This window comes from Oratosquilla oratoria, chromosome 16 (genome assembly GCF_046742065.1).
Source record: "Oratosquilla oratoria isolate Oo_2021 chromosome 16, ASM4674206v1, whole genome shotgun sequence".
NCBI classification, from domain to species: Eukaryota; Metazoa; Arthropoda; class Malacostraca; order Stomatopoda; family Squillidae; genus Oratosquilla; species Oratosquilla oratoria.
Genome location: NC_134792.1, coordinates 14,905,155 through 14,929,895, shown reverse-complemented (window position 1 = coordinate 14,929,895; position 24,741 = coordinate 14,905,155). Strand labels below are relative to the sequence as shown.

The 24,741-nt window shown below is 39.0% G+C and overlaps 2 protein-coding genes across 2 annotated transcripts in view; one reads left to right on the top strand and one right to left on the bottom strand.

Annotated features, from left to right (window-relative positions):
• LOC143033843 (uncharacterized) overlaps nucleotides 1-24,741 on the top strand; it is an 86,167-nt gene that overhangs the window by 12,571 nt on the left and 48,855 nt on the right. Inside the window, exons 2-5 of the mRNA XM_076199394.1 lie at nucleotides 17,080-17,258; nucleotides 17,358-17,577; nucleotides 18,671-18,892; nucleotides 19,194-19,376. Of these exons, the coding sequence (XP_076055509.1) occupies nucleotides 17,080-17,258; nucleotides 17,358-17,577; nucleotides 18,671-18,892; nucleotides 19,194-19,376 (804 nt within the window). The remainder of the gene's footprint in view (nucleotides 1-17,079; nucleotides 17,259-17,357; nucleotides 17,578-18,670; nucleotides 18,893-19,193; nucleotides 19,377-24,741) is intronic.
• Nucleotides 23,669-24,741, bottom strand: part of RnrL (Ribonucleoside diphosphate reductase large subunit) — a 190,853-nt gene continuing 189,780 nt past the window's right edge. The window contains exon 18 of the transcript XR_012967196.1: nucleotides 23,669-23,701. The gene's annotated coding sequence lies outside the window, so the exon portion shown is untranslated. The remainder of the gene's footprint in view (nucleotides 23,702-24,741) is intronic.

Genomic DNA, 24,741 nt, shown 5'->3' with positions numbered 1-24,741 from the left:
TTTTATTGCTGATTATCTGATATGTTTTTCATGCGATGCAGTGTTCATCTCAGTCAAATGTTGCTTGCATAGAAAGTACATACAGTATCGAAAATGTAGCAGCAAATTATAATATGCATAGTGGAAACTGTTGAATGATTGAAAGCTAATTTTATCGGCGTATATAGCGAGATATCGGTACTGTCTCGGGTTATTTATACTGGTGCGAGTTGGAGTGAAGGGAGGTAGAACGCGGGCGAAGATCGTGCTGTCAGAGAGAGCCGGTACATTATTATCATTTTCTTTTTTCAGCATCTGAACCCGCCCTCGTTTGAAAAGACAGACCGCATGCTTTGGCTACAATGTTATGCTAAATATTTTATCAGTCGTTACGCACTCTTGCATCGTCTAGCAGCAGGAGGTTTTTTACTCGAATAAAATCTCGTGGCGATATAAATCAAATAAACTATATTCACCATTGACTGGTTAATTGTGAATATTATAGGTTTCTCGTGAACTGCGATATACATACGCGGTCATAAAAAGAAGTCGTTGGCCATGAGTTGCCCTGCTGGATGTGGAGGGTCAAGACTGAGTTGTCTGTGTGCTAGTAAGCATGAAGGACCTGTCTGCACTTGCCTCTGTTCCTGCTCCTGCGGTTTCAGAAGGAAAATTGTTGAATCCGCCTTAATCGAAGAATGTCCGAATCTTAACATCTCCAAAGGACAATGATACCTAGACATATATCATGTCTACCTGTGAGTCGTTTGGTTAATAGATCTTCACCCTCCTGACCCCGCTCCCCCCCCCCTTACTTCGCAACTCCTTTCCTTCTAACCCCACCCTGAGTGACGGAATGTTGCCCGTCATCTACTCAAGTTCCTTTACCTCTTTCATCTTAATAGTATTCAATTCTCAAACAACTGTTGTATCTTCTACTTTCCTGAATAGGGCTATACCTATTAGCCAAAGTATAACACGTTAATCGTCTTAGTTCCCTTTTTAATTCCGACTCGGTGTTCTTCGTGCATATATATATATTTTCACCTTGGTCTTTAAATCACGTGCTGGACCCGTGAACGACAACTATTTCCCTCCCGAAAGAGAGCTCAGAGCTCGTATGACCGATCTATGGGTAATGTTGTGACCTTACACGCACACCAAATTCCCCGCCCGCGAGAGTTGGTGTTACGATTCGAAGCGCAGCGATACTGATATTATTTCTACTGTGGGCAGGATTCGAACCCAGGTCGCCGAAGTGACAGTCGGAAATTCTACCAACTGCGCCACCAAGTTATGTATAAATGTATTTTCCTAGTTGTATTGGGACGAGAGCTATGCTCGTAGTGACCCATTTTCGTATCTCTCCACATCCAGTTTATTCTTAAAATCGTGTATATTTTTGGCACTCACTGTTTTTCCGTTTAGTTTGTTCCAGACATCAATCACTCTATGTGGGAAGCTATTTTTTCAGGTCTCTTCTGTAACTGTCCTTCTTTAGTTTCTTTTCGTGTCCCACCTTTATAAGTCGTCTCTATCGAGAATTTTCATCCCTTTCATAATACTGTAAATGGTCAACAAATCACCTCTTTTTCTTCTCTGTTCCTGTGTTGACAGATGTAATTTCTCCAATCTTTGTTCGTATGTCAGATTTGACAGTGTAGGTGCCATTTTTGTCGCTGCTCTTTGGATTTTTTCTAATTTTCTTGTGTTCTTTGTGCTAGGTGCCCGCAGTGTTGCAGCATATTCTAGTTTAGGTCTTATCAGTGTAACAACTATTTTTTTTAACAATCTCCTCACCTATGTAGTCGAAGTAGTACAGTTACAGTCAATGTGTGTGTGTGTGTGTCTTTCTTTTCAACCACATTTCACTTTTAATTCCATGCCATTGCAGTCGAGACTGAGAAGCTCGAAGGAATATATTGGAAATTGAAACGTGGTCGAGCCGAGGACTCGAACTCAGGTCGGGCGTGACAAAGTGTCAGTGACAGTGTGTGTGTATTTACCTAGTTGTATTTTACGGGAAGGGGAGCTATGCTCGTGGGGTCCCGTCTTCATATCTCATTTTATCTAAACTATTTTTAAATTCATGTATTGTTTTTGCACACACCACTTTCTCATCTAACTTGTTCCAACTGTCTATTACTCTGTGAGGAAAGCTGTTCTTTTTCAAATCTCTTCTATATCTGTCTTTTTTTTTTCCGTGTCCTCTAGTATTTCTGTCATCCCATTTTATCAGATTCTCTCTGTCAGTAATTTCTATGCCTTTCATGATTCTGTAAATAGCTATCAAATCTCCTCTCTCTCTTCTTTGCTCTAGTGTCTGTAGTTCAAGTTTTTCTAGTCTCTCTTCATATGATAGTTTTGAGAGTGTTGGTGCCAATTTTGTAATTGCTCTTTGTATTCTTTCAAGTTTTTTTATACATTTTTTTGTACTTGGTGACCATATCGTTGCTGCATATTCCAATCTTGGTCTTATCAGGGTGATTAGGATTTTCTTCACCATTTCTTCATCCAGGTATGTAAATGCAACTTTGATTGTTCTTATTAGATTATAAGTTTCTCCAAAAATCTTATTTATATGTTTCTCAGGTGACATATTATTCATAACAATGACTCCCAGGTCCTTCTCATTTTCTACTTTTTTTATTCCTTCTTCTCCCAATTTATATGCTCCTGTTATTCTGTTTTTGCTTTTTCCAAATTCCATTATACTACACTTTTTTGTATTGAACTCCATCTCCCACTTCCTACTCCATTCTTGTACCTTATTTAGATCTCTCTGTAGTGATTCACAATCTTCTTCAGTTTTCACTCTTTTCAGTAGTTTTGCATCATCTGCAAAGAAGCTCATATAGCTTTCTATTCCTTCATCCATATCATTAATATATATAGCAAACATTATTGGGGCCAGAACTGTTCCCTGCGGAACACCGCTTATTACTTCATCCCATTTTGAGTGCTGGTTTCTTATCACTACTCTCATTTTTCTTTCTTGTAAAAAGTCCTCCATCCAATTCAGTAGTTTGCCCTGTATTCCTCCTTCAGTTTCTAATTTCTTAAGCAACTTCTTATGTGGTACTTTGTCAAAAGCTTTCTTTAGATCTAAAAATGCACAGTCCGCCCATCCAACTCTTTCTTGTATTATATCTATTAGCCTTGAATAGAAACATATTAAATTGGTGACGCATGATCGTCCTTGTCTGAATCCAAATTGCCTTGGATTTAACACTTTGTTTTTTTTTTCTAAATATTTTACCCATCTACTTTTGATCATTCTTTCACAAATTTTTGCTATTGTACTTGTTAGAGAGACTGGCCTATAGTTGGTAGGTTCTTCTTTATTTCCTCCTTTGTATATAGGTACTATATTTGCTTTTTTCCAATCTTCTGGAACTTTTCCTTCTTTCAAGGAACTATTTAGTATGCTATGTATTTTGTCTGCCAGTTCATTCCTGCATTCTTTCAGTATCCAGTTTGCTATTTCATCTGGTCCATGCGATTTTCTGACATCAAGATTACTCAAGTGTGTTAATATTTCATTCTTTGTTACTTCTATTTCTTCCATAGGAGGGACTTTCTCTTTCCATTCGTTCTCTTCAGGTTGTATGTTCTCCCTTGTAAACACTGATTTAAAATGTTTGTTCATAATTTCCGCCATTTCCATTTCCTCAGTGTATTCAACTCCCTCCTGTCTTAATTTCTCCAAGTCTTGTTTGTTTTTCAGTTTATTGTTTACAAATCTGTAGAATAGTTTCGGTTGATCTTTACACTTTTCTATGATATCTTTTTCATATTTTCTCTTTTCCTCTCTGCACATTTGTACATATTCATTTCTATAACAGGTATATATTTTCCATTTTTCAGGTCTTCTGTCTTTTTTCCATCTGGTCCAGGCTTTGTCTCTTTTGTCTTTTAACTCCCTACAGCTTTTGTTGTACCAGCATTTTACATATTCTTTTTCTTTTTTTTGTCTTGGGACATACTTTTCCACTCCTTTTTTGTAAATTTTTGTCAAAATATTCAATTTCTCTTCTACTGTTGTTTCTTCTTTGTATATTTCTTCCCAGTTTTCCTTTTGAAAGAATTCTCTTATTTTATCAAAGTTTGTTTTTTCATACATCATTCTTCCTTTTCTATATTGTTCATTTCTTTTGATATATTTTTCTTCATTAAGTTCCAGTTCAATCAATATGTGGTCACTTTTACTTATTGGTGTTTTATATTCAATTTTGTCCACTATTCTAGGTTCGGATGTAATTACTAGGTCTAGTTTCGATGGCTCTTCTTCATTTCTATACCTAGTGTTCTCCTGTATCCATTGTGTCATTGTATGGTCAGTAACCATCTCGAGTAGAGCGTTTCCCCATGAGCCGTCTCCACCCTTTACTGTCATTTCTTCCCAGCAGATTTCTTTGCAATTAAAGTCGCCCATCATAACTATTTTTCCTCCCTCTTCCATTATCTTGTTTAATGTTATCTTTGTATCCTCTAACATACTTTTATGTTCACTCTCTTCCCATGATGCTGTTTTTGGGGGCACATAATTTATCACAAACTTTCTGTTCTTCTTATCTCTGTCGTCTACTTCCATCATTATCATCTCTACTGTATTCTTTCCATATGTGACACCCTTCACGTTTATATCCTTCTTAGTACGGAACATAACTCCACCCCCTTCCTTTTTCACTCTGTTTCTAATCCAATAATTATATGCATCATGTCCTACACTGTTGGGTGGTAGTGGACCTTTTAATTTTGTTTCTACAATTCCCATTATGTCTGGTTCTTTTTCTTTCAAATAATCATTCAGTTCATTCAATCCTGTTATTAATCCATCTATATTTGTGTAAGACACTCTTAGTTTTCTGCCACTTCCATTGTGTTCTCTGTTTCCCTTTTGTTTTTCTCTTGTATGTCGACTTTCTTTAGTTTCATATTCACTACTCTCCAATAGAATCTCTCTTTTTCTGACTCCGTTCTTATCTCGTTTTTTTCCTTTGCTTCAAGTCTTTTCTGTTTTTCTTCCTCTCTTTCCTCTTTATTCATTTCCCTTTTTATCCATACCTTTTTATATTGTTCACTTGTTGCTAGTTTCCCTGTTTTGGATAAGATATTCTCAGCCGTAGTTTGTGCCCTGAATTTAATCTTGATTGGTCTGGTCTTGTCTGTACTATATTTCCCTAGGCTGAATTTCTCTTCAATTTGTTTCATTATTTCTGGTTCATCTTCCTGAACTAATTCTAGTACATTTCTTACTTTTTCATTTTCCTCTTTGATTCTTGTGGTTCTATCTGGGTTATGTTTCTCTTCCATTCCTAATATAATTATACATTTCTTTTTGTCTGCTAAGTCTCTTACTATATTCTCCTTCTGTCTCATCACTTTAATAACTGAGTTTTCAGTTTGTTCATTCATTTGCTGTCTGATTATGTCAGTGAATGCAACTTTGCTATTTTCTTGAATTTTTTTCCAACCCTCCTTGTTCTCCTTATTCTCCTTTAAGACTTTATTCTCATCTTTTACTTCTTTTAACTGTTTTTTTAATTCTTCAATTTCCTTAGTTAAGTTTTTGTTCGCCTTCTCTAGTTCTTCCAATTTTTCAACTCTTCGTATAATATTGTCAACATGACCGAACCTACGCTCCAAGTCCTCGATCATCTTATCGACCTTCTCTTCTAGTCTTGTCAGTCGGGAGGGGTTTGTGTCCCCCCCACCTCTTTAAATCCCTGGAAAATATTCTCATCACTTTCTACTGTATTGCTCTTATCTATACTTCTAATCTTTACATTTTTATTAGACATTTCATCGTCGTCGGGGGGCCTTTTGTTTACCTTTCGCCTGTCTGCCTGGGCCAAGTCTACTCCTTCCTCATTTCCTTCCATTTCCCTCAGTAATCCCTCCCCCTTTCCTCTTTCCTACTACTCCACGAGCAATTTCCCCCCACCCTGTAAATACAATAGGCACTTGTCTTTGCGTTGGGATCCACAAACTTCAATTCTCTTCAGAACGTCTTCTAAGCCGTCCATTCGTTGAATGTGTGTGTGTGTGTATATATATATATATATATATATATATATATAACCATGATCCGTTTAGTTCAATTTTTTTGTATCATTTCATGTCATGTATCAGCATAGTTCTTCTTTGTGTAATTTATATATTCTTCATTTGCCTTGCTTTCAGAAAGCTTGTGATTATGGGTACAGCTTGCCCATTCCTGTTCATTGGTACAATTTCTGACAATATGGTCACCCTGACACATCAAGTTAGAATTGAAAGACTTCCCAGGTGTCATAAAATAAATTTCCTCCATATAATGTACAAGCCGAGTCATTTGATCATATAGCCTTCGTATTTTCGTAATTTTAAAATAATCTTTGGTAAGTTCCCCAGCCATTTGTTTTTCAACAGGATACCATTTACAGGCTCATTATGCTGGTGTACCATCTTTTCGAACATTATGTTTTAACAAATGTGCAAGTTTCTGTCTTGGAGGGGTGCTTCTACGTCGTCGTCGTTGTACATTAGTCTCTCTCTCTCTCTCTCTCTCTCTCTCTCTCTCTCTCTCTCTCTCTCTCTCTTTCCGTCTCAGATATCGAGTGACCTTGTCAAGCGCATTTTAGACTCCACTGATATTCCACTTTTATAGCTTTCCAATTACCTGTGGCTTTCTCATCTTCATTGGTCGTTTTTTATATGCATGTTTATTTGTTTTTCAGTTTAACTTGCTCGCTTGTGAGTAGTCTCGTAGGTTTCCATCTTTCGTCCGCTTTATCACTTATTTAAGGGTGATATTCTATTAAGATCTTAATGGTTCATCTCAGGTTTATTGAGATCTGTAATGTCTTTCTTGCACATTCATTGCGTTTATATACATTATTGCCGTTTAGTATGTATTTATGTGTTTGGTATCAGAACATTCCTCCAGGCAGGTATGATTACAAAAATCACAACATACCACTTTTTGGTTGGCTCCCCGCATAACCCACATTTGACTAACTCAGCACATTCTTCTGTATCAGTTGCCATATTCATCTTTACTTCACCATGTCTTTCCCTGTATCAATCTTCAGTGGACCAACTCCCATTGTTTCACCTAAGATTTCTTTAAACGTTGGTATGGGTTTTGATTCCTACATGTGATTTCCAATCTCTCATTTTACCTTTTTTTCTGTGGAGAGCTCTTCCCGTTTGTAAGTACATATAGACATTTTTTGTTATTGGCATCTTGTCAGAATAATTTCAACATTTTTCGACCACTTCCTTGATAGCTATTATTCACGGTTCTCCGGCGATATCTTACTCTCGAATATTCAATGTCACATCTTACGGACTGCAATAAGTCTTTAAACCCAGAGAACATGCGAACCACGTCAGCACCGCCACACCCTCATCTACCAAGGCCTTCCAGGTTCTTGTCTGCTGGTTCTAATTTCCAAGTTATCTGTTTACTCGAAATCAGACAATTTTTTTGTTGTACATGTGGCCTAAGAAGTGGCAGGATCTGTAGGTGATGCTGGGTCAAAATGTTTACTTGTAAAGCGTGAAGCTTGGTTACATGCAAAAAGAAAGTTAATTTCAAAATCGGCGTGGGCGACGGACAGACTGAAAATATTTATTCAGCATCAACTGTGTTTTATTTTGCTTAGTGTCAGCATAAATCTAGAAATGACTCACACATTGAGTCCAAACAATAATCAGAATCCAATCGATGAGTTGCAGTTACTGGCGCAAGTTGCCATGCATCCTTTTAAGTTGCAGAACAACAGAGAGAGCAGAAGTAAACACATTTTTTATACGAGAGAAAAGTTCTGCACCGTCCTGCCGTGTAGGAGTATAATTGGTTCCGGATTGTAGTTACCAGTCAAAGAGAACAGGTCTTCCTTTTAGCTTTGTCTACATTCTGTATCGAAGACAATGAGGAACCCTCAAGGACTAGTGAGCTATCCCCCCCCCCTCTCTCTCTCTCTCTCTCTCACACACACACACGCACGCACGCACGCTTCGAGTCGTTACTCCAACTCTCGTAGGCGGGGAGTTGGGTGTGTGTGTGTGCGTATAAGGTCACAGCATTACCCATAGATCGGTCATACGAGCTTTGAGCTATCTTCTGGGAGGGAAATAACTGTCGATCACGAGTCCAGTACGTTATCCAAAGACCAAGGTGAACATACACACATACCTCGTGGCGCCGTGGTTAGAGTTCTCGCCTGCCACTATGTCGGTCCGGGTTCGAAGCCATCCCAGGGCTGAAATTATTTCAGTATTGCTTCGCTGCGGTGTGTTACTCCAACTCTCGTGGGTGGGGAGTAGAGTATGTGTGTGTGTGCGTGTAAGGTCACAGTGTTACCTATAGATCGGTCATACGAGCTCTGAGCTCTCTTCCGGCAGGGAAATAACTGTCGATCACGAGTCCAGCACGTGATCCAAAGACCAACGTGAATACACACACATACATACCTCATGGCACCGTGGTTAGAGTTCTTGCCTGCCACTACGGCGGTCCGGGTTCGATTCCATCCCAGGGCTGAAATTATTTCAACATCGCTTCGCTGCGGGGTGTTACTCCAACTCTCGTGGGTGGGGAGTTGGGGGTGTGTGTGCGTGTAAGGTCACAGTGTTACCTATAGATCGGTCATACGAGTTCTGAGCTCTCATCCGGGAGGTTAGTAACTGTCGATCACGAATCCCACACGTGATCCAAGACCATGGTGAATGGTGAAACACACACACCTCCCCCTTTCTCTTCCCCCCCTCTCTCTCTCTCTCTCTCTCTCTCTCTTTCTTTCTCTCGCTCTCTCCCTCCCTCCCCTCTTTCTCTGTCTTTCTTTCCCTCTCTATATCTCACTCCCCTCTCTCTCACACGCACGCACGTCGGTCGAAGTGACAACGAAGTTTGGAACTCCAGGAAAACTTCAAGTTTCATCGATCTCAACAACGAGGGAGTGCCTTTGTTGTATTAATAGGGAAGGGAAAAGTTCGTTGTGTAGTGGGAAGGTGAAGAAAAATGAGAACGAGAGGGATTACTGAGGAAAAGAGGAAGGGGACGAACCCCGGATGTTAGAAGAGGTGTAAACAAGAGGGGTGCAGAACACACAGACGAGGAAGAACACGGAAGCAGAAGTGTCAAAAGCAGAAATATAGATAATAGTAGATCAATGGAAAGAGAAGATAACTGCTTTTATGGATGTAATGAGGTGACAACCTCCCCCGACCAGTAAATCTAGAGGAGTAACTAAAAAAAAAAAAAAAAAAAAAATGAACGAAGCATGGGAGGCTAGGTTTAACCAATTAACACTAGTTACCCAAAGAGTTGATAAACTGGAAGAACTAAAGAAGGAGAATAAAAAAAATAACTAAAGAAATAGAAGAATTAAAAAGACAGTTAAGAGAAGTAAAGGATGAGAATGAGGAATTAAAGAGAATAAAGAGTCCATAGCAAAAGAGGTAAGTGGTTGGAAAAAAGTACAAGAGAACAATAAAATTGAATTTGGAGATACAGTGGAACAGCAGATGAAAGAACAAACTAAGGACACAGTTATTAACTTGATGAGGGAGAAGAATATAGTAAGAGACTTAGTGGATAAAAAGAAATGTATAATTATATTAGGGATGGAAGAGAAGTATAATCCAAATAGGACTACAAGAATAAAAGAGGAAAAGGAAAAAGTAAATTAGATATTAGAAGTAGTTCAAGAAGATGAACAAGAAACAGGGAAAGAAATAAAAGAAATATATAGACTAGGGAAATACAATACAGATAAGATCAGACCAATTAAGGTTAAATTCAGGTCATAAACGACAGCAGAGAATATCTTAGCAAAAACAGGGAAACTAGCAGACAGTAATCAATATAAACAGATATGAATAAAAAGAGAAATGAATAAAGAGGAAAGAGAGGATGAGAAAACAAAAGGACTAGAAGCTAAAGAAAATAAACGAGAAAAGAACAGTCAGAAAAAGAGAAATTCTATTGGAGAGTAGTGAATATGAAAGTGAGGAAATGGTTCATAGCAGAGAAAAACGGAAGGGAAACCGAAAGCACGATGGAAGTAGCAGAAAATAAAAGTGTCTTACACAAATATAGATGGCTTAATAACAGGCTTGAATAAACTGAATGATTACCTGAAGGAAAAAGAACCAGACATAATGGAAATTGTAGAGACAAGATTGAAAGGTCCACTACCACCCAACAGTGTAGGACATGATGCATATAGTTATTGGATTAGAAACAGAGAGGTAAAACAAGGGGGCGGAGTTATGTTCCTGACTAAGAAGGATATAAATGTGAGAAATGTCACATATGGAAAGAATAGAGATGATTCTGATGGAAGTGGAGGACAGGAATGGGAAGAGCAGGAAGTTTGTAGTAAATTATGTGCCTCCTAAAACGGCTTCGTGGGAAGGGAGAGAATGCAAAAATATGTTAGAAGACACAAGGATAACACTAAATAAGATAATGGAAGATGGAGGAAGAATAGTTATAATGAGTGACTTTGATTGTAAAGAAATCTGCTGGGAAGAGATGACAGTGAAGGGTGGATACAACCTATGGGGAAATGTACTACTTGATATGATTATAGCACAGACAATGAGGCAATGGATACAAGAGAATACTAGGTATAGAAATGAGGAAGAACCATCGAGACTGGACCTAATAAACACATCAGAACCCAAAATAATGGACAAGATTGAATATCAAAGGATTACAAAGGCAAAGCATGCCGACAGGAGACCTTTTGATCCATATCTAGGTCGGATGCAAAAAAAAAAAAAAAAAAAAAAAATCATAATAATAAATTAAAACTATAACAATGAAAATAACAATTAAAATACATAAATAAATGCATTGGTATAGTTGAATAACAAACAAACAGGTAAATAGTAAATGATAATAAATTGACATATAACTAATAATAAATGAAAATCAGACAGACAAATTATAACAAAACAAAAACAAATAATATAACATAAATTATAATATTTACAGCATCTTACTTAGGTATTTATCTAAATGATTCTTAAAGCTTCGAACTGAACTACATTGCACTACCTGTGCAGGAAGTTTATTCCATTCATTAACTACACGGTTGGCAAAGTTGTTTCTACCTACTTCCAAATTGAATCTATTTCCGGACAGTTTGAGACCATTGTTTCTTGTCTGATTCTCATTCAATGTGAAAATTTGGTCACTTTTGATGTTGTCAATTCCCTTTAAAATCTTAAAGACCTGTATCAAGTCACCTCTGAGTCTACGCTTTTTTAGGGAAAACAGATTCATGTGCTTAAGTCGATTTTCGTATGATTTATTTTTGATATTTGGAATCAGTTTTGTGGCTCGCCGTTGTACTTTTTCCAGTCTGTCAATGTCTTTAATGAGATTCGGTGACCATACGGAAACAGCATATTCCAAATGTGGACGAACTAACGATTTATATAGCTTGTTAATGAGTGATGGACTTTTGAAATCAAAAGATCGCGCAATCAATCCCAGAATCTTATTTGCTTTATCAGACACCAATAAGTAAAAGTGACCACATATTGGTTGAACTGGAACTAAATGAGGAAAATACATGAAAAAACGAACAATATAGAAAGGGAAGAATGATGTATGGAAAAAACAAATTTTGATAAAATGAAAAAAAAAAATCAAAAAGCAGACTGGGAAAGGATATACAAAGAGGAAACAACAGTGGAAAAAAGATGGAATATTTTGACAAAAATTTATAAGAAAGGAGTGGAAAAGTGTGTACATACATACATATACCAAGGCTTTTTCCCCCTTTCAAGGGAGGTAGCCAAAAAGGGAAAGGCATAAAAACACTCCCACCCATTTCATCCCCAAAATTTACTCACACACACCACACCCCCCCCACCCACCCCCCGCCCATTCCTCAACATCATCCATATACAACTACTCTCCACTCACCTCTGTCTTCCGTCCTCTCCCTTCCTTCCTCAACAGACATTCCCCTCTTCCCCAAAGCCCCTTTCACCCCATCCATCCACCTCCACACCCCTCCCACCCTCCCTCTCATCTGAGCACCTCCTGGATGACGGGTCATCCCTGCACCTTGCCCACCGCCCTGGGTCAGAAGCAGTGCCGCAAGACACAGCACATCCACAGCAAGGCCGCTTCATTTAATCGGCGACCCCCCCTCTCCGTCCCCCCTTGCATATAAGGAGAGGACGGGGAGAAATCCCCTCGGGCTGCGTCAAAATTTACTCACACACACCACACACCCCGCCCATTCCTCAACATCATCCATATACAACTACTCTCCACTCACCTCTGTCTTCCGTCCTCTCCCTTCCTTCCTCAACAGACATTCCCCTCTTCCCCAAAGCCCCTTTCACCCCATCCATCCACCTCATCCTAGGACGTCCCCTCATGTTCACTCTCTCCACATCTGCCTTCCATACCTCTTTTACTAGTCTTTCTTCACTCATTCTTTCTATGTGTCCAAACCATCCTAATATTCTTTCATCAACCCTATCTCCCAGCTCCTTTTTCACCCCTGTTCTCCTCCTCACCTCCTCATTTCTCACTCTATCTAGCCTAGTAACCCCCACCATACTTCTCAGACACCTCATCTCAAACACATTCAAACTCCTTCTCTCTTCTTCTCTTATGTTCCACGTTTCTGCCCCATACAGTGCTGTTGGCACAATCACTCCTTCATACAGTCTCCTCTTCGCATCCATTCCTAAATGTCTATTCCTCATTACACTCTTTAATCCACCAAGGCATTTACTCGCTTCTCTCAATCTACATTCTACCTCCACCTTCACTCCACCTTTTCCTGCTACACTTGCGCCCAAGTATCTAAAACTATCCACTTCCTCCAGTCGCTCTCCCTTAATGTTCACTTCCAGTCTACTGCCACTTTCACCCCTTGTACATCTCATCACCTTACTTTTACCCACATTTATCTTTAGCTTTCTTCTATCACATACTCTCCCAAACTCTGCCACCAGCTTCCTCAATCCCTCCTCCGACCCTGCCACAAGTGCAGTGTCGTCCGCAGACAACAGCTGGCTCACCTCCCACTTTTCTCCATTTTCTTTAACCATCTCCAATCCCTGACCCACTACCCTAGCATTCACCTCTCGCACCACCACATCCATGTATAAGTTGAACAGCTAGGGCGACATAACGCATCCTTGACGAAGTCCCACCTTTACTTCAAACCACTCACTCTCTCCATTTCTAATCCTGACACAAGCTCTACTACTCTCATAAAAAATCTTTACAGCTCCCAAAAGCTTTCCTCCTATCCCATAAATCTGCATAACCTCCCACAGTGCCTTTCTGTCTACCCTATCATAAGCCTTTTCCAGATCCATAAAAGCCCAAAAAACATCCTTCCCCTTTCCTATAGCTTTCTCACATATCTGTCTTACCACAAAGATCTGATCTACACAACCTCTACCTGTCCTAAATCCACACTGTTCCTCACCAATTATTCCTTCTGTTCCTCTCCTAATCCTCTCAATCAAGATCCTCCCATAAGCCTTCCCTACTACACTTAACAGGCTAATCCCTCTGAAACTACTACATTCACACTTGTCCCCTTTTCCCTTGTAAAGAGGAACTATACAGGCACTTCTCCAGTCCTCCGGTACTCTACCCTCTCTCCAGCAAACATTAAATAACCTCACTAACCAGTCCACCATCACTGAACCTCCCTTTTTCAGACATTCTGCCTGGCATCCATCCAGACCAGGTGCCTTACCTGCTTTCATCATCTTAACAACTGCCTTCACCTCATCCTTCCTTATTTCTCCTCCATTCTCCTCACTCATCACTCTCATTTTCTTCGCATTTCCCACTGCAGCTATCTTTCCTTCCCTATCCTCCTTCACATTTAGCAACTCCCTAAAATATTCTGCCCATCTTCCCCTTACTGCCTTCTCTTCCATTATCATCTCTCCATCTGCACCTTTTACCTTTTCTTCCCTACTTGATTCGCCTCCTCTTCCTCTCTTAATTTCTTTCCAAAACATCTTTTTATTACTTTCAAAATTTTCTGTCATACTCCTACCCCATTTCACATCTGCTCTCCTCTTTGCCTCCTTTACCTTTTGCTTTACTTCTCTTTTCTTTTCTTTGTACGTCTCATATGACTCCCCCGTCCTCTTTTGTAACCAATCTGTGAATGCTTGTTTCTTCTCTTCTACAACCTTCTTTGTTTCCTCATCCCACCATTCACTACCCTTTCTTCTATTTCCCCCTGTCCTTCTTGTTCCACACACCATCCTTGCACACTTTAAGACTCCCTCCTTGAACCATCCCCATTCCTCCTCCACACCCATCTCTGCTCCATCCTTTACTCCCTCCCACTCCTCCTTCAGCTTCTTTTCGTACTTCTCCTTTTCCTTTTCATTCAAGGAAAAGTGTGTACCAAGACAAAAACAAGAAAAAGGATATGTAGAATGTTGATACAACAAAAGATGTAGGAAGTTAAAAGATGAAAGGGATAAAGCTTGGATACATTGGAGAAAAAACAAAAAATGGAAAATATATACTGGTTATAGAAATGAATATGTACAAGTGTGCAGAGAAGAAAAGAGAAAATACGAAAAGGATGTCATAAAAAAAATCAACCAAAACTATTTCAAAGATTTGTAAACAAACTGAAAAGCAAACAAGAATTAGTGAAACTACAACAAGGAAGAATAGAATACACAGAGGAATTAGAAATGGCAGAAATTATGAACAAGCATTTTAAATCAGTGTTTACGAGAGAGAACATACAACTTAGAGATGTTGAGTGGGAGGTGAAAGTCCACCCTATGAAAGAGATAGAAGTAACAAAGAAAGAAATAATGAATCACTTGAGTAATCTGGATGTTAGAAAATTGCATAGTCCAGATGAAATGGCAAACTGGATTTAGAGAAAATGCAAGAATGAACTAACAGAAAGAATACATAGTTTAATAAGCAGTTCATTGAAGGAAGGAAAAGTTCCAGAAGATTGGTAAAGAACAAATATAGTACCAATATATAAAGGGGGAAACAAAGAAGATCCTAGAAACTATAGACTGGTCTCTCTTACAAGTAAGATAGCTAAAATTTGTGAAAGAATCATCAAAACTAGATGGGTAAGGCATCTGGAAAAAACAATGTACTAAATCCAAGGCAATTTGGATTTAGACAAGGCCGATCATGTGTCACAAACTTGATGTGTTTCTATTCAAAACTAATAGATATAATACAAGAAAGAGATGGATGGGCTGATTGTGCCTTTCTAGACCTGAAAAAAGCTTTTGATAAGGTGCCACATAAAGAATTGCTGAAGAAATTAGAAAATGAAGGAGGAATACAGGGCAAATTACTTAACTGGATGGAAGACTTCTTGCATGAAAGGAAAATGAGAGTGGTGATAAGAGACAAACATTCTAATTGGGATGAGGTGATTAGTGGAGTTCCACAAGGAACAGTTGTGGCCCCAATAATGATTGCTATATATATTAATGATATGGATGAAGGAATTGAAAGTTATATGAGCTTATTCCCAGACAATGCCAAAATTTTGAAAAAAGTGAGCACCGAAGATTGTGAGCCACTGCAGAGTGATCTCAATAAAGTATGGGAATGGAGTAAGAAGTGGGAGATATAATTCAACATTAAGAAGTGTAGTATAATGTAATTTGGAAGAAGCAAAAAAAGAATAGTGGGGTCATATACATTGGGAGAGGAAGAAATTAAAGAAGTGGAAAAAAAGAAGGACCTAGGAGTTATTATTATGAATGATATGTCCCCTGAGAAACATAAACAAAATTTTTGGAGAAACTTATAATTCAATAAGATCAGTCAAAGTGGTATTTACATACCTGGATGAAGAAATGATGAAGAAAATACTAATCACTTTGATAAGACCAAAATTGGAATATGCAGTGAGTAATTATCATAGAAGCAGAAATATTCTATAATTAACAAATATCCAGAGGACACTGGACATTGGATCATACCTTACTGTGGATTAGGGTCATCTTTTTTCTTTTCTTTTTTTCCATCTCCATGATGGTTCAGCATTGTGAAATGATTAGCCTTGGCGGACCCAAGGTCAGTGAAGACATTGGTAGAACAACAATAAAAATAACGCATACAATTGATGCATATGTTCACTTATCTAAGAACTAAAGTATGCTGTTGTTTTCCAGGTGTTTAATTGGAAATATTCTTGAAGATGAAAAAATAAATACAATGAGATAGAAGAAAATCCAAAAATAAAATTATGTGACTCTTGAAAAAAGAAAAAGAAGTCATGAAACTGTTTACAGTTTATAGTGTCACTTGCCTGTTATCGTAGGATGTAGAAAAAATGTATTTTTAGATCAGAAGGCAAAAATATAGTGATGTGGGATGTAAATTTTACATTGCAAAAATTGCAGCTTTTTGAACTTTCATTGCCAACCCCAAAAGATATGTCTAACCCAGTGGCAGAGATTAGTAAGGGCTCCCACACAAATAATTGGAAATGACATTTGGGAGACATGTCCAAGTGAAGTAGTGGTAAGGCATGCAAGAGTGGTGTGGTCTCTAAAAACTCTGAAATTAAAAAAAAATGTGATTGTTATTATTAGAATTTTTATACATTAATTTCTTTTTAACAAACTATTTGGTAACTGAAGTAGATTATATCAGCTGTCCAGTAGTATGCATTCACACAGTATTCAACATGTGTACTGAGTACAAAATTCTGGCAATCGGAAGGCTATTAGTCACCCAGGTGGGATATTTTGATAACTAGTCTCAATCAAGCTTGTCAAGTTTTGCTGTATCAAGAACACATGGTCAAACACAGCTCACCATCCTGCCATATCATTGAGATATAAATAGAATTTGGCTGGGTTTGAAATGTATTTTCATTTGGGCCAATTGGCACCGAGAAGAGGTTAGCCTGCAAACAGGACAGCTCTGCTAATTGGTTTCAACCCTATACCCCACCCTAGGGTGGTGAACCTCTGTGCTTTAACCCCTTCCATATCTTGTGGTGCTTCTAATCCTATTATCATAGGTGTTGCCAGATTTTTATTCACATGACTGATGATTTCATTATCAGAGGAGTTAATATTCTTCTTTTGTTTCAGGTTGTTTCAGGACAGATTGTATACCTAACTCTCAGAGTTCATGAAACACTTTGTCCAGTTGGAGTCCCTGATTTGACAAACTGTCATATTGATGAAACAGAAGACCCACATCTCTGTGAGATTGCAGTCTGGGAAAGGTCATGGCTGAACTCATCTAAGATTGTGGATGAGAAAACAAGGTAGAATATTGTGCATAAGTTTTAGTTATGGTCTTGTCTTATGCTGCTTACTAAATTTTAAAACCAGGGTTTTTCTAACATCAGTGTTCTTCTCAACAGATGTGCTGAAATAGAAGATGACAATGACTTTGATGCATGGCGAGATTACAATAAACCACATACCCCTGTTACATTTTCTGGTCACCAGTCCGTGATCCAGGAATTGCCAGATGGTTTAGATGAAGAGCAGTTAGCATTTGAAGCTTTCAATTATGTTAATGTAGGCTCCAAGTCCAAATTCAGAGGCCACTTTGTAGACCACAGCATTGAACAGATTGTGGTAAGTATCAATGCTCAGGTGGGAAAAATAAGATTAATTTAAGGTAGAAATAACCAAAGAAGCTTCTTATATCATTAAACAATGATATTCATGTGATATTCATGTCTTTAGTGAGAAAAAGGAATTAGATTCCATGTAGATGGACAGTATTATTTTTTTCCATTTTTTCTTAGTTTTGTTAGTATTCATAAATTCCTCACAGTTTCCTTCTGAAAAGAAAAGCCCTCTGACTAAAAATTTGTTCTCTCATAATTGTATCTACCATGTATGCAAGTTTTATGCCTAGGTTCTATATCTAATTCCACCATCTGGAATTCAGTAGCTACATAGTCATGTTTTCCTGTGAGACACATTTAAGACAAAAATTCATTAATGTCAGGTTTCTTAGAGGCAAGTTCTATTTGCTGGAGTGTCTTTCCCTTTTACTCATATCACTATTTAATCATTGGGCCATTATACTTTCACTTTCACTTAAATTCCTCCCAATTTATCTCTTAGCAATTAAAATTATCTGTTAGTATTATGTTATAATTTTCTTCTGACAACAACAAAAAATAGGCTTCATCATTCCATACCCTTCTCTTGGGTGGTAGATATCCTACCTTCTTTCACTGGACACATAGTCAGACTATAATTCTTAACTGCCAGTTGCTCCTTACATTCTTTAAGAATGCAGTTTGAGATCCTACCAGGTCCTGAAGCTTTTCTTTTATACAAAAAAATGAGCACTTCCCTTTTTTCTATATTTATGTCTTGTGAGCCCAAATTATTGCTCACCTCTCCTTCCTCAACAAAACTGCTCTCCTTTGTGATGACAGATTGAAACTTTCAGTCATTATTTCTGCGAGTTCAGCAGTTCTTTTCCTTTATCTCAATTTATCATTGGTAAACCTTTAAAACAGTTCTGGTTCATCTTTGCATTTATCTATAATGCCCCTTTCAACATTTCTTTCATCCTCTCTTTGAACTCTTGTGCCCCTTTTTCTAGCTTGTTTGTATGTTTCCCATGTTCTGTTGGTTCACCTCCTACACACACACATACAATAACATGTTTAACTTGAAATTGTAACATGATTTTCTTCTTTTCTTGTAGTTTGATCCAGTCCTTAATGTAACAAGTGTGAGGATGAATGTGGAGTATGGCTTCACCCTATGTCTCAAGTCTCTTGATAACCAGATTGATGGAAGAGAATGTATGCCAGATATAAATAGAGACCATTATGTATGTGGTGTCACCATCATTGACAACCCAAATGAGATTATTCGGCTCCAGGTGATTCCTGATGATGATGATGATATTTTGTGCAAGAGAAAGGTAAGTTTTATGCTGAAACAGTTTCTTTTGTTGTATTGAAAAAAAGTAATCTTAAGGTACAATTTCAAGGCATTACTTTCTATTTTATGTTATTTTTCATAAAAATTTAATATGGTTTTCTTGTGCTGTATAATTTACAAATTCTTATTCATTCAGTGTTTGATTTGCTATTAATGATATATTCATTAAATCACAATATGGTTTTCAAGTGACCAGGATATTATAATAGTGCTATATTGTAGACTCCAGTTTGCTGTTCAATCATTTGATAGCTTTAGTGAGTGTTCTTGTTACTCTTTAGGTTCCTGTTGAAGAAGAATTAGTAATACCAGTTCAAGTACCATGTCTTGGATGCCCACAACCAGCACCTATGTCAGATCCAACTATCCTTGAAGTGGCAGATTTTGCCCTAAAGGAATATGATCGTTTATCAGATGATGAAGAACTACATATGATTGTTCGTCTTATCAAGGCCCAAACACAGGTTAGCTTTTGTTAACTTCTCTGTAATATTGGAGTATACGTTACATACATCTCTGTTATGTCCTCCTTTTCTCACTCCACAAATTTGCACCCTACACTTCATCAATCCCTTTAATTTGACCTGCAGTGTTACTTTGGTCCACTGTGAGAATATTCAAGATATCTACCATTCATCCAAGCATACATGGTCTACCTTGCCACCACATTTGTTCCCAGTGTTTAAATACTCTCCAATAATTATCTTTCAAGACCCCTCACATCAACTTCTTTCCACCTCTGGCATGTAAACTTTTCATGATTCATTCCCTCCCTAGTGTGTCCAGCTCATCAATACATCACACTTTTTTTTCTAAAATCACTCTTTTGTACTTTTACTTCAAATCTTTCCAGTTTATCTTAGTCCACACTCATCAAAAATTCCATTATTTTCCAATCCAGTAATCCATTATGATAAGTTTTTATAGAGCATCTACATACATACATGCATACAAATACCAGTGGCTTTTTTTCCTCTTACAAGGGAGGTAGCCAAAAAACAAAGGCATTAAATCCTCTCCCACCCATTCCATCCCCACATATTCCACTCCCATTCACCACCCCTCTCTCCCTCTTATTTTGGCTCCTCCTGGATGATGGGTCATCCCTGCATCTCACCCACTGCCCTGTGTCAGAAGCAATGTAGCAAGACACAGCACATCCATAGCAAGGCTGCCTCACTTAAACGGTGATCCCCCCTCCCATCCCCTCATGCAGAAGAAGAGAAGACAGGGAGAAATTCCTTTGCTCTGCATCAAAATATCATTCACACTTACTCCCTCACCTCCCCATCCCCCACCCACTCCCTTCCATGCATCACATCATCCATACACAGCCATTTTCCACTCACCCCTATCTTCTGTCTTCTCCTTTCCACCGTCCATAGACATTCCCCTCTTTTCCAGTACCCCCTTTTTCTCCTTCCACCCATCTCGCCTCCAGTTGCCTCCCCCCCCCCCAAGTTCACTTGTTCCATGTGTCCAAACCATCCCAACACTCCCCCACCAATCCTACCCCCCCAACTCCCTCTCCAGCCCCACTCTCCTCCTCACCTTTTCATTTCTCACTCCATCCAACCCAGTTACCCCCACCATACTTCTCAGGCATCTCATCACAAAACTGTGAGGAAATAAAGAGAGATACCCCCAATAAAGGAAAGAACTGTGACACAGAAGGAAATCAGAGACCAAATAATAAACCTTGATGTCAGAAAATTGCACATTCTGGGTGGAATTGCAAATTGGATATTAAAAGAATGCATAGATGAGTTGACAGACAAAATAGACAAGATAATTAAATACTCATTCAAAGAAGGAAAGGTACCACAGGATTGGAAAAATGCAAATGTTGTACCAATATATAAAGGAGGGAACAAGGAAAATCCAACAACTACAGACCAGTCTCCCTTACAAGCACAATAGCAAAAATATGTGAAAAAGTTATCAAAAGTATGGGTTGAATATCTAGAAGAAAAAAATATACTGAATCCAAGTTAATTTGGATTTAGACAAGGAAGATCATGTGCAACAAACTTGATCTGCTTCTCGAGACTAATAGAAAAAATACAAGAAAGGGATGGATAGGCAGACTGCTTTTCTAGATCTACAAAAAGCATTTGATAAAGTATCACACAAAAAACTAATAAGAAAAATAGAATCAATAGGTGGCATCAAAGGAAAATTATTGGAATGGATGGAAGACTTCTTGACTGGGAGGAAAATGAGGGTAGTAATTAGAGACAAATACTCGACCTGGGAAGAAATGATAAGTGGTGTCCCACAAGGTTCGGTATTGGCTCCAATCATGTTTGCCATATATATAAATGGCATGGATAAAGGTGTGGAATGTTATATGAACTTTGAAGATGATGTAAAAGTACTAAAGAAAATAAGTGCAGAGGAAGATTGAATCATTACAGATAGACCTAGACAAAATCTGGAAATGGAGTCAAAAGTGGAAGTGAAATTTAACATCAAGAAGTGTAGTATAATGGAGTTTGGAAAAAGTAAAACTAGAATATCGAGAAATTATAAAATTGGTGAAGTCAAAAAAGTGAGCTCAGAAAGACAGCGAGGAGTAATAATCAGCAAAGACATGTCACTGGACAAACATATCAATAAAATAGTCAGAGAAACCTTCAACCTACTAAGGTCGATGAAAGTGGTATTTGACTATTTGGATGAGGAAATGATTAACCCCTTCCATATGGTGCCGCATACGTAGGCGGCATGAGGAACAAGTGGATATGCGAGGTTGCCATATCGGCGTCTTGATTATATTTATTGTAGTTGCCCCTGCGTAATGACATACTCTCTAAACTGTCTTCATCACATTTTCTATGGTTATCAAAATTCACGGGTGAAAGAGAGAACGATCAATATAAGCGGTGACTATATTTTATGATGCGAGTATTATTACGACACATTGTATGTCTGGCAGCTAATGCTGCCCGCGAGATTTTGGCCGGTACTGAAGAGGTTAAGAAAATGTTAGATACACTGATAAGACCAACATTGGAGTGCTGCAACACTAAGGACACCCAATATTAAAAAGAATATAAAGAAATTAGAAAGAATACAAAGAACAACGACAAAGATGGCACCAACACACTCCAAATTGACATGCAAAGATTGTCCAAATTGGAACTACCAACTCTGGAACAAAGAAGAGAAAGATGAGATCTACTGACTAGAATCATGAAAGGAATGGAAATCCTAGATAGAGATGATTTATTAAAGTGGGACAACAGAAAAACAAGAAGACAAGAAACTCAAAAAGGGTAATTATAGAAGATATGGGAAAAAGAATAGCTTCCCACACTGAGTGGTGGATACCTGGAATAAATTAGATAAGGCAACAGTGTGTGCAAACATTATTCAAGAATTTAAGAACAAACTTGATGCTGAAAGATACAAAGATGGGTCACCACAAGCATAGCTCCCTTCCTGTATATACAACTAGGTAAATACATTCAAATTCCTACTCTCTTCCTCTTATGTTCCATGCCTCTGCCCCGCCCAGCACTGTTGGCACAGTCAACCCCTCATACAATCTCCTCCCAGCATCCACTCCCAAATGTCTATTTCTCATTACACTTTTTAATCCCCCAAGGCACCCATTTGCTAATCTCAATTCACATTCTACCCCCCACCTCCACTCCTCCCTTCCCTACCACATTTGCACCCAAGTATCTAAAGCTATCCATATTCTCCAGTCTCTCTCAATACTCACTTCCAATTTGCTGCCACATTCTCCCCCAGTACATCCCACCATCTTATTTTCACCCACATTTATCTTCAACATCATTCTTTCACACACCTTCCCATACTCTATCACTAATTTCCTTAGTCCCTCCTCTGATCCTGCCACAAGTGCAGCATTGCCACCAAACATTAATTGGTTTATCTCCCACTTCCCTCCATTTTCCCCAACCATCTCCAATCCCCAGCCCATTACCCCTGCATCTACCCCCTGCACCACCCCATCCATGTATAAATTGAACAGCCAAGGCAACATAACACATCCCTGGCGAAATTGTACCCTTACATCAAACCACTCACTCTCTCCATTTCTAATTCTAAAACAGGCTCTACTACATACATATACCAAAGGCTTTTTCCCCCATTCAAGGTAGGTAGCCAAAAAACAAAGGCATAAAAACCACTCCCACCCATTCCATCCCCAATATATTCCACTCCCCTCCACCGTCTTCCCTCCCTCTTATCTTGGCACCTCCTGGATGACAGGTCATCCCTGCATTCCACTGCCCTGGGTCAGGAACAGTGCCGCAAGACACAGCACATCCACAGCAAGGCCGCTTCATTAAATCGGCAACCCCTGCTCTCTGTCCCCTCGTGCAGAAAAGAAGATGGGGAGAAATCCCTTCAGACTGCATCAGTTTATTTCTTACACATGTTCCCTCACCCCCCATCCCCTACCCACTCCCCCTTATGCATCACAGCATCATCCATACACAACCATTCTCCATTCACCCCTATCCTCTACCCTCTCCTGTCCTTCCTCAACAGACATTCCCCTCTTTCCCAATGCCCCTTTTACCCCATCCATCCATCTCATCCTAGGTCATCCCCTCATGTTCACTCCTTCGACGTCTACCTTCTTTACCTCTTTTACTAATCTTTCTTCACTCACTCTTTCCATGTGTCCAAACCATCCCAATACTCTTTCATCAACCCTATCTCCCAACTCCCTTTCTGCCCCATTCTCCTCCTCACCTCCTCATTTCTCACTCTATCCAGCCTAGTAACCCCTATCATACTTCTCAGACACCTCATCTCAAACACATTCAAACTCCTCCTCTCTTCCTCTCTTATGTTCCATGTTTCTGCCCCATACAGTGCTGTTGGCACAATCACTCCTTCATACAATCTCCTCTTAGCATCCATTCCCAAATATATATTTCTCATTACACTTTTTAATCCTCCAAGGCATTTACTTGCTTCTCTCAATCTACATTCTACCTCCATCCCCACTCCTCCCTCTCCTGCCACATGCACCTAAGTATCTAAAAATATCCACTTCCTCCAGCCTCCCTTAATACTCTCTTCCAGTCTGCTGCCACTTTCTCCCCTTGTAGATCTCATCACCTTACATTTACCCACATTTATCTTCAAATTCCTTCATTCGCACACCTTCCCAAACTCTGTCACTAACTTCCTCTATCCCTCCTTTGATCCTGCAAACAACAACTGGCTTATCTCCCACTTTTCTCCATTTTCTTTAATCATCTCCAATCCTTGACCCATTACCCTTCCATTTACTTCTTGCACCACCCCATCCATGTATAAATTGAACAGCCAGGGTGACATAACACATCCCTGACAAAGTCCTGCCTCTCATAAAAACTCTTGACTGCTCTTAACAGCTTTCCTCCTATCCCATATATCTGCAACACCTCACGCAGTGCCTTCCTGTCTACCCTGTCATAAACCTTTTCCAAATCCACAAAGGTCCAAAAAACATCCTTACCTTTTCCCAAAGTTTTCTCATACATCCACCCCACTACAAAAACCCAATCCATGCAACCCCCACCTGTCCCAAACCCTCACCAATTACTTCCTCTGTTCCTCTCCTAATTCTCTCCATCAAAACCCTCCCACAAGCCTTCCCAACAAACTGATCCCTCCAAAACTACTACACTCACAACCGTCCACTTCTCCCTTGTAAAGAGGAACTATACAGGCACTTCTCCAGTCCTCTGGCACTCCACCAGTCCTCTGGCACCCCACCCTCCTTTAGAAAAACACCAAACAACCTCCCCAGCTAGTCCACCACCACTGTACCCCCCCCCCCGACACTCCATACGACAT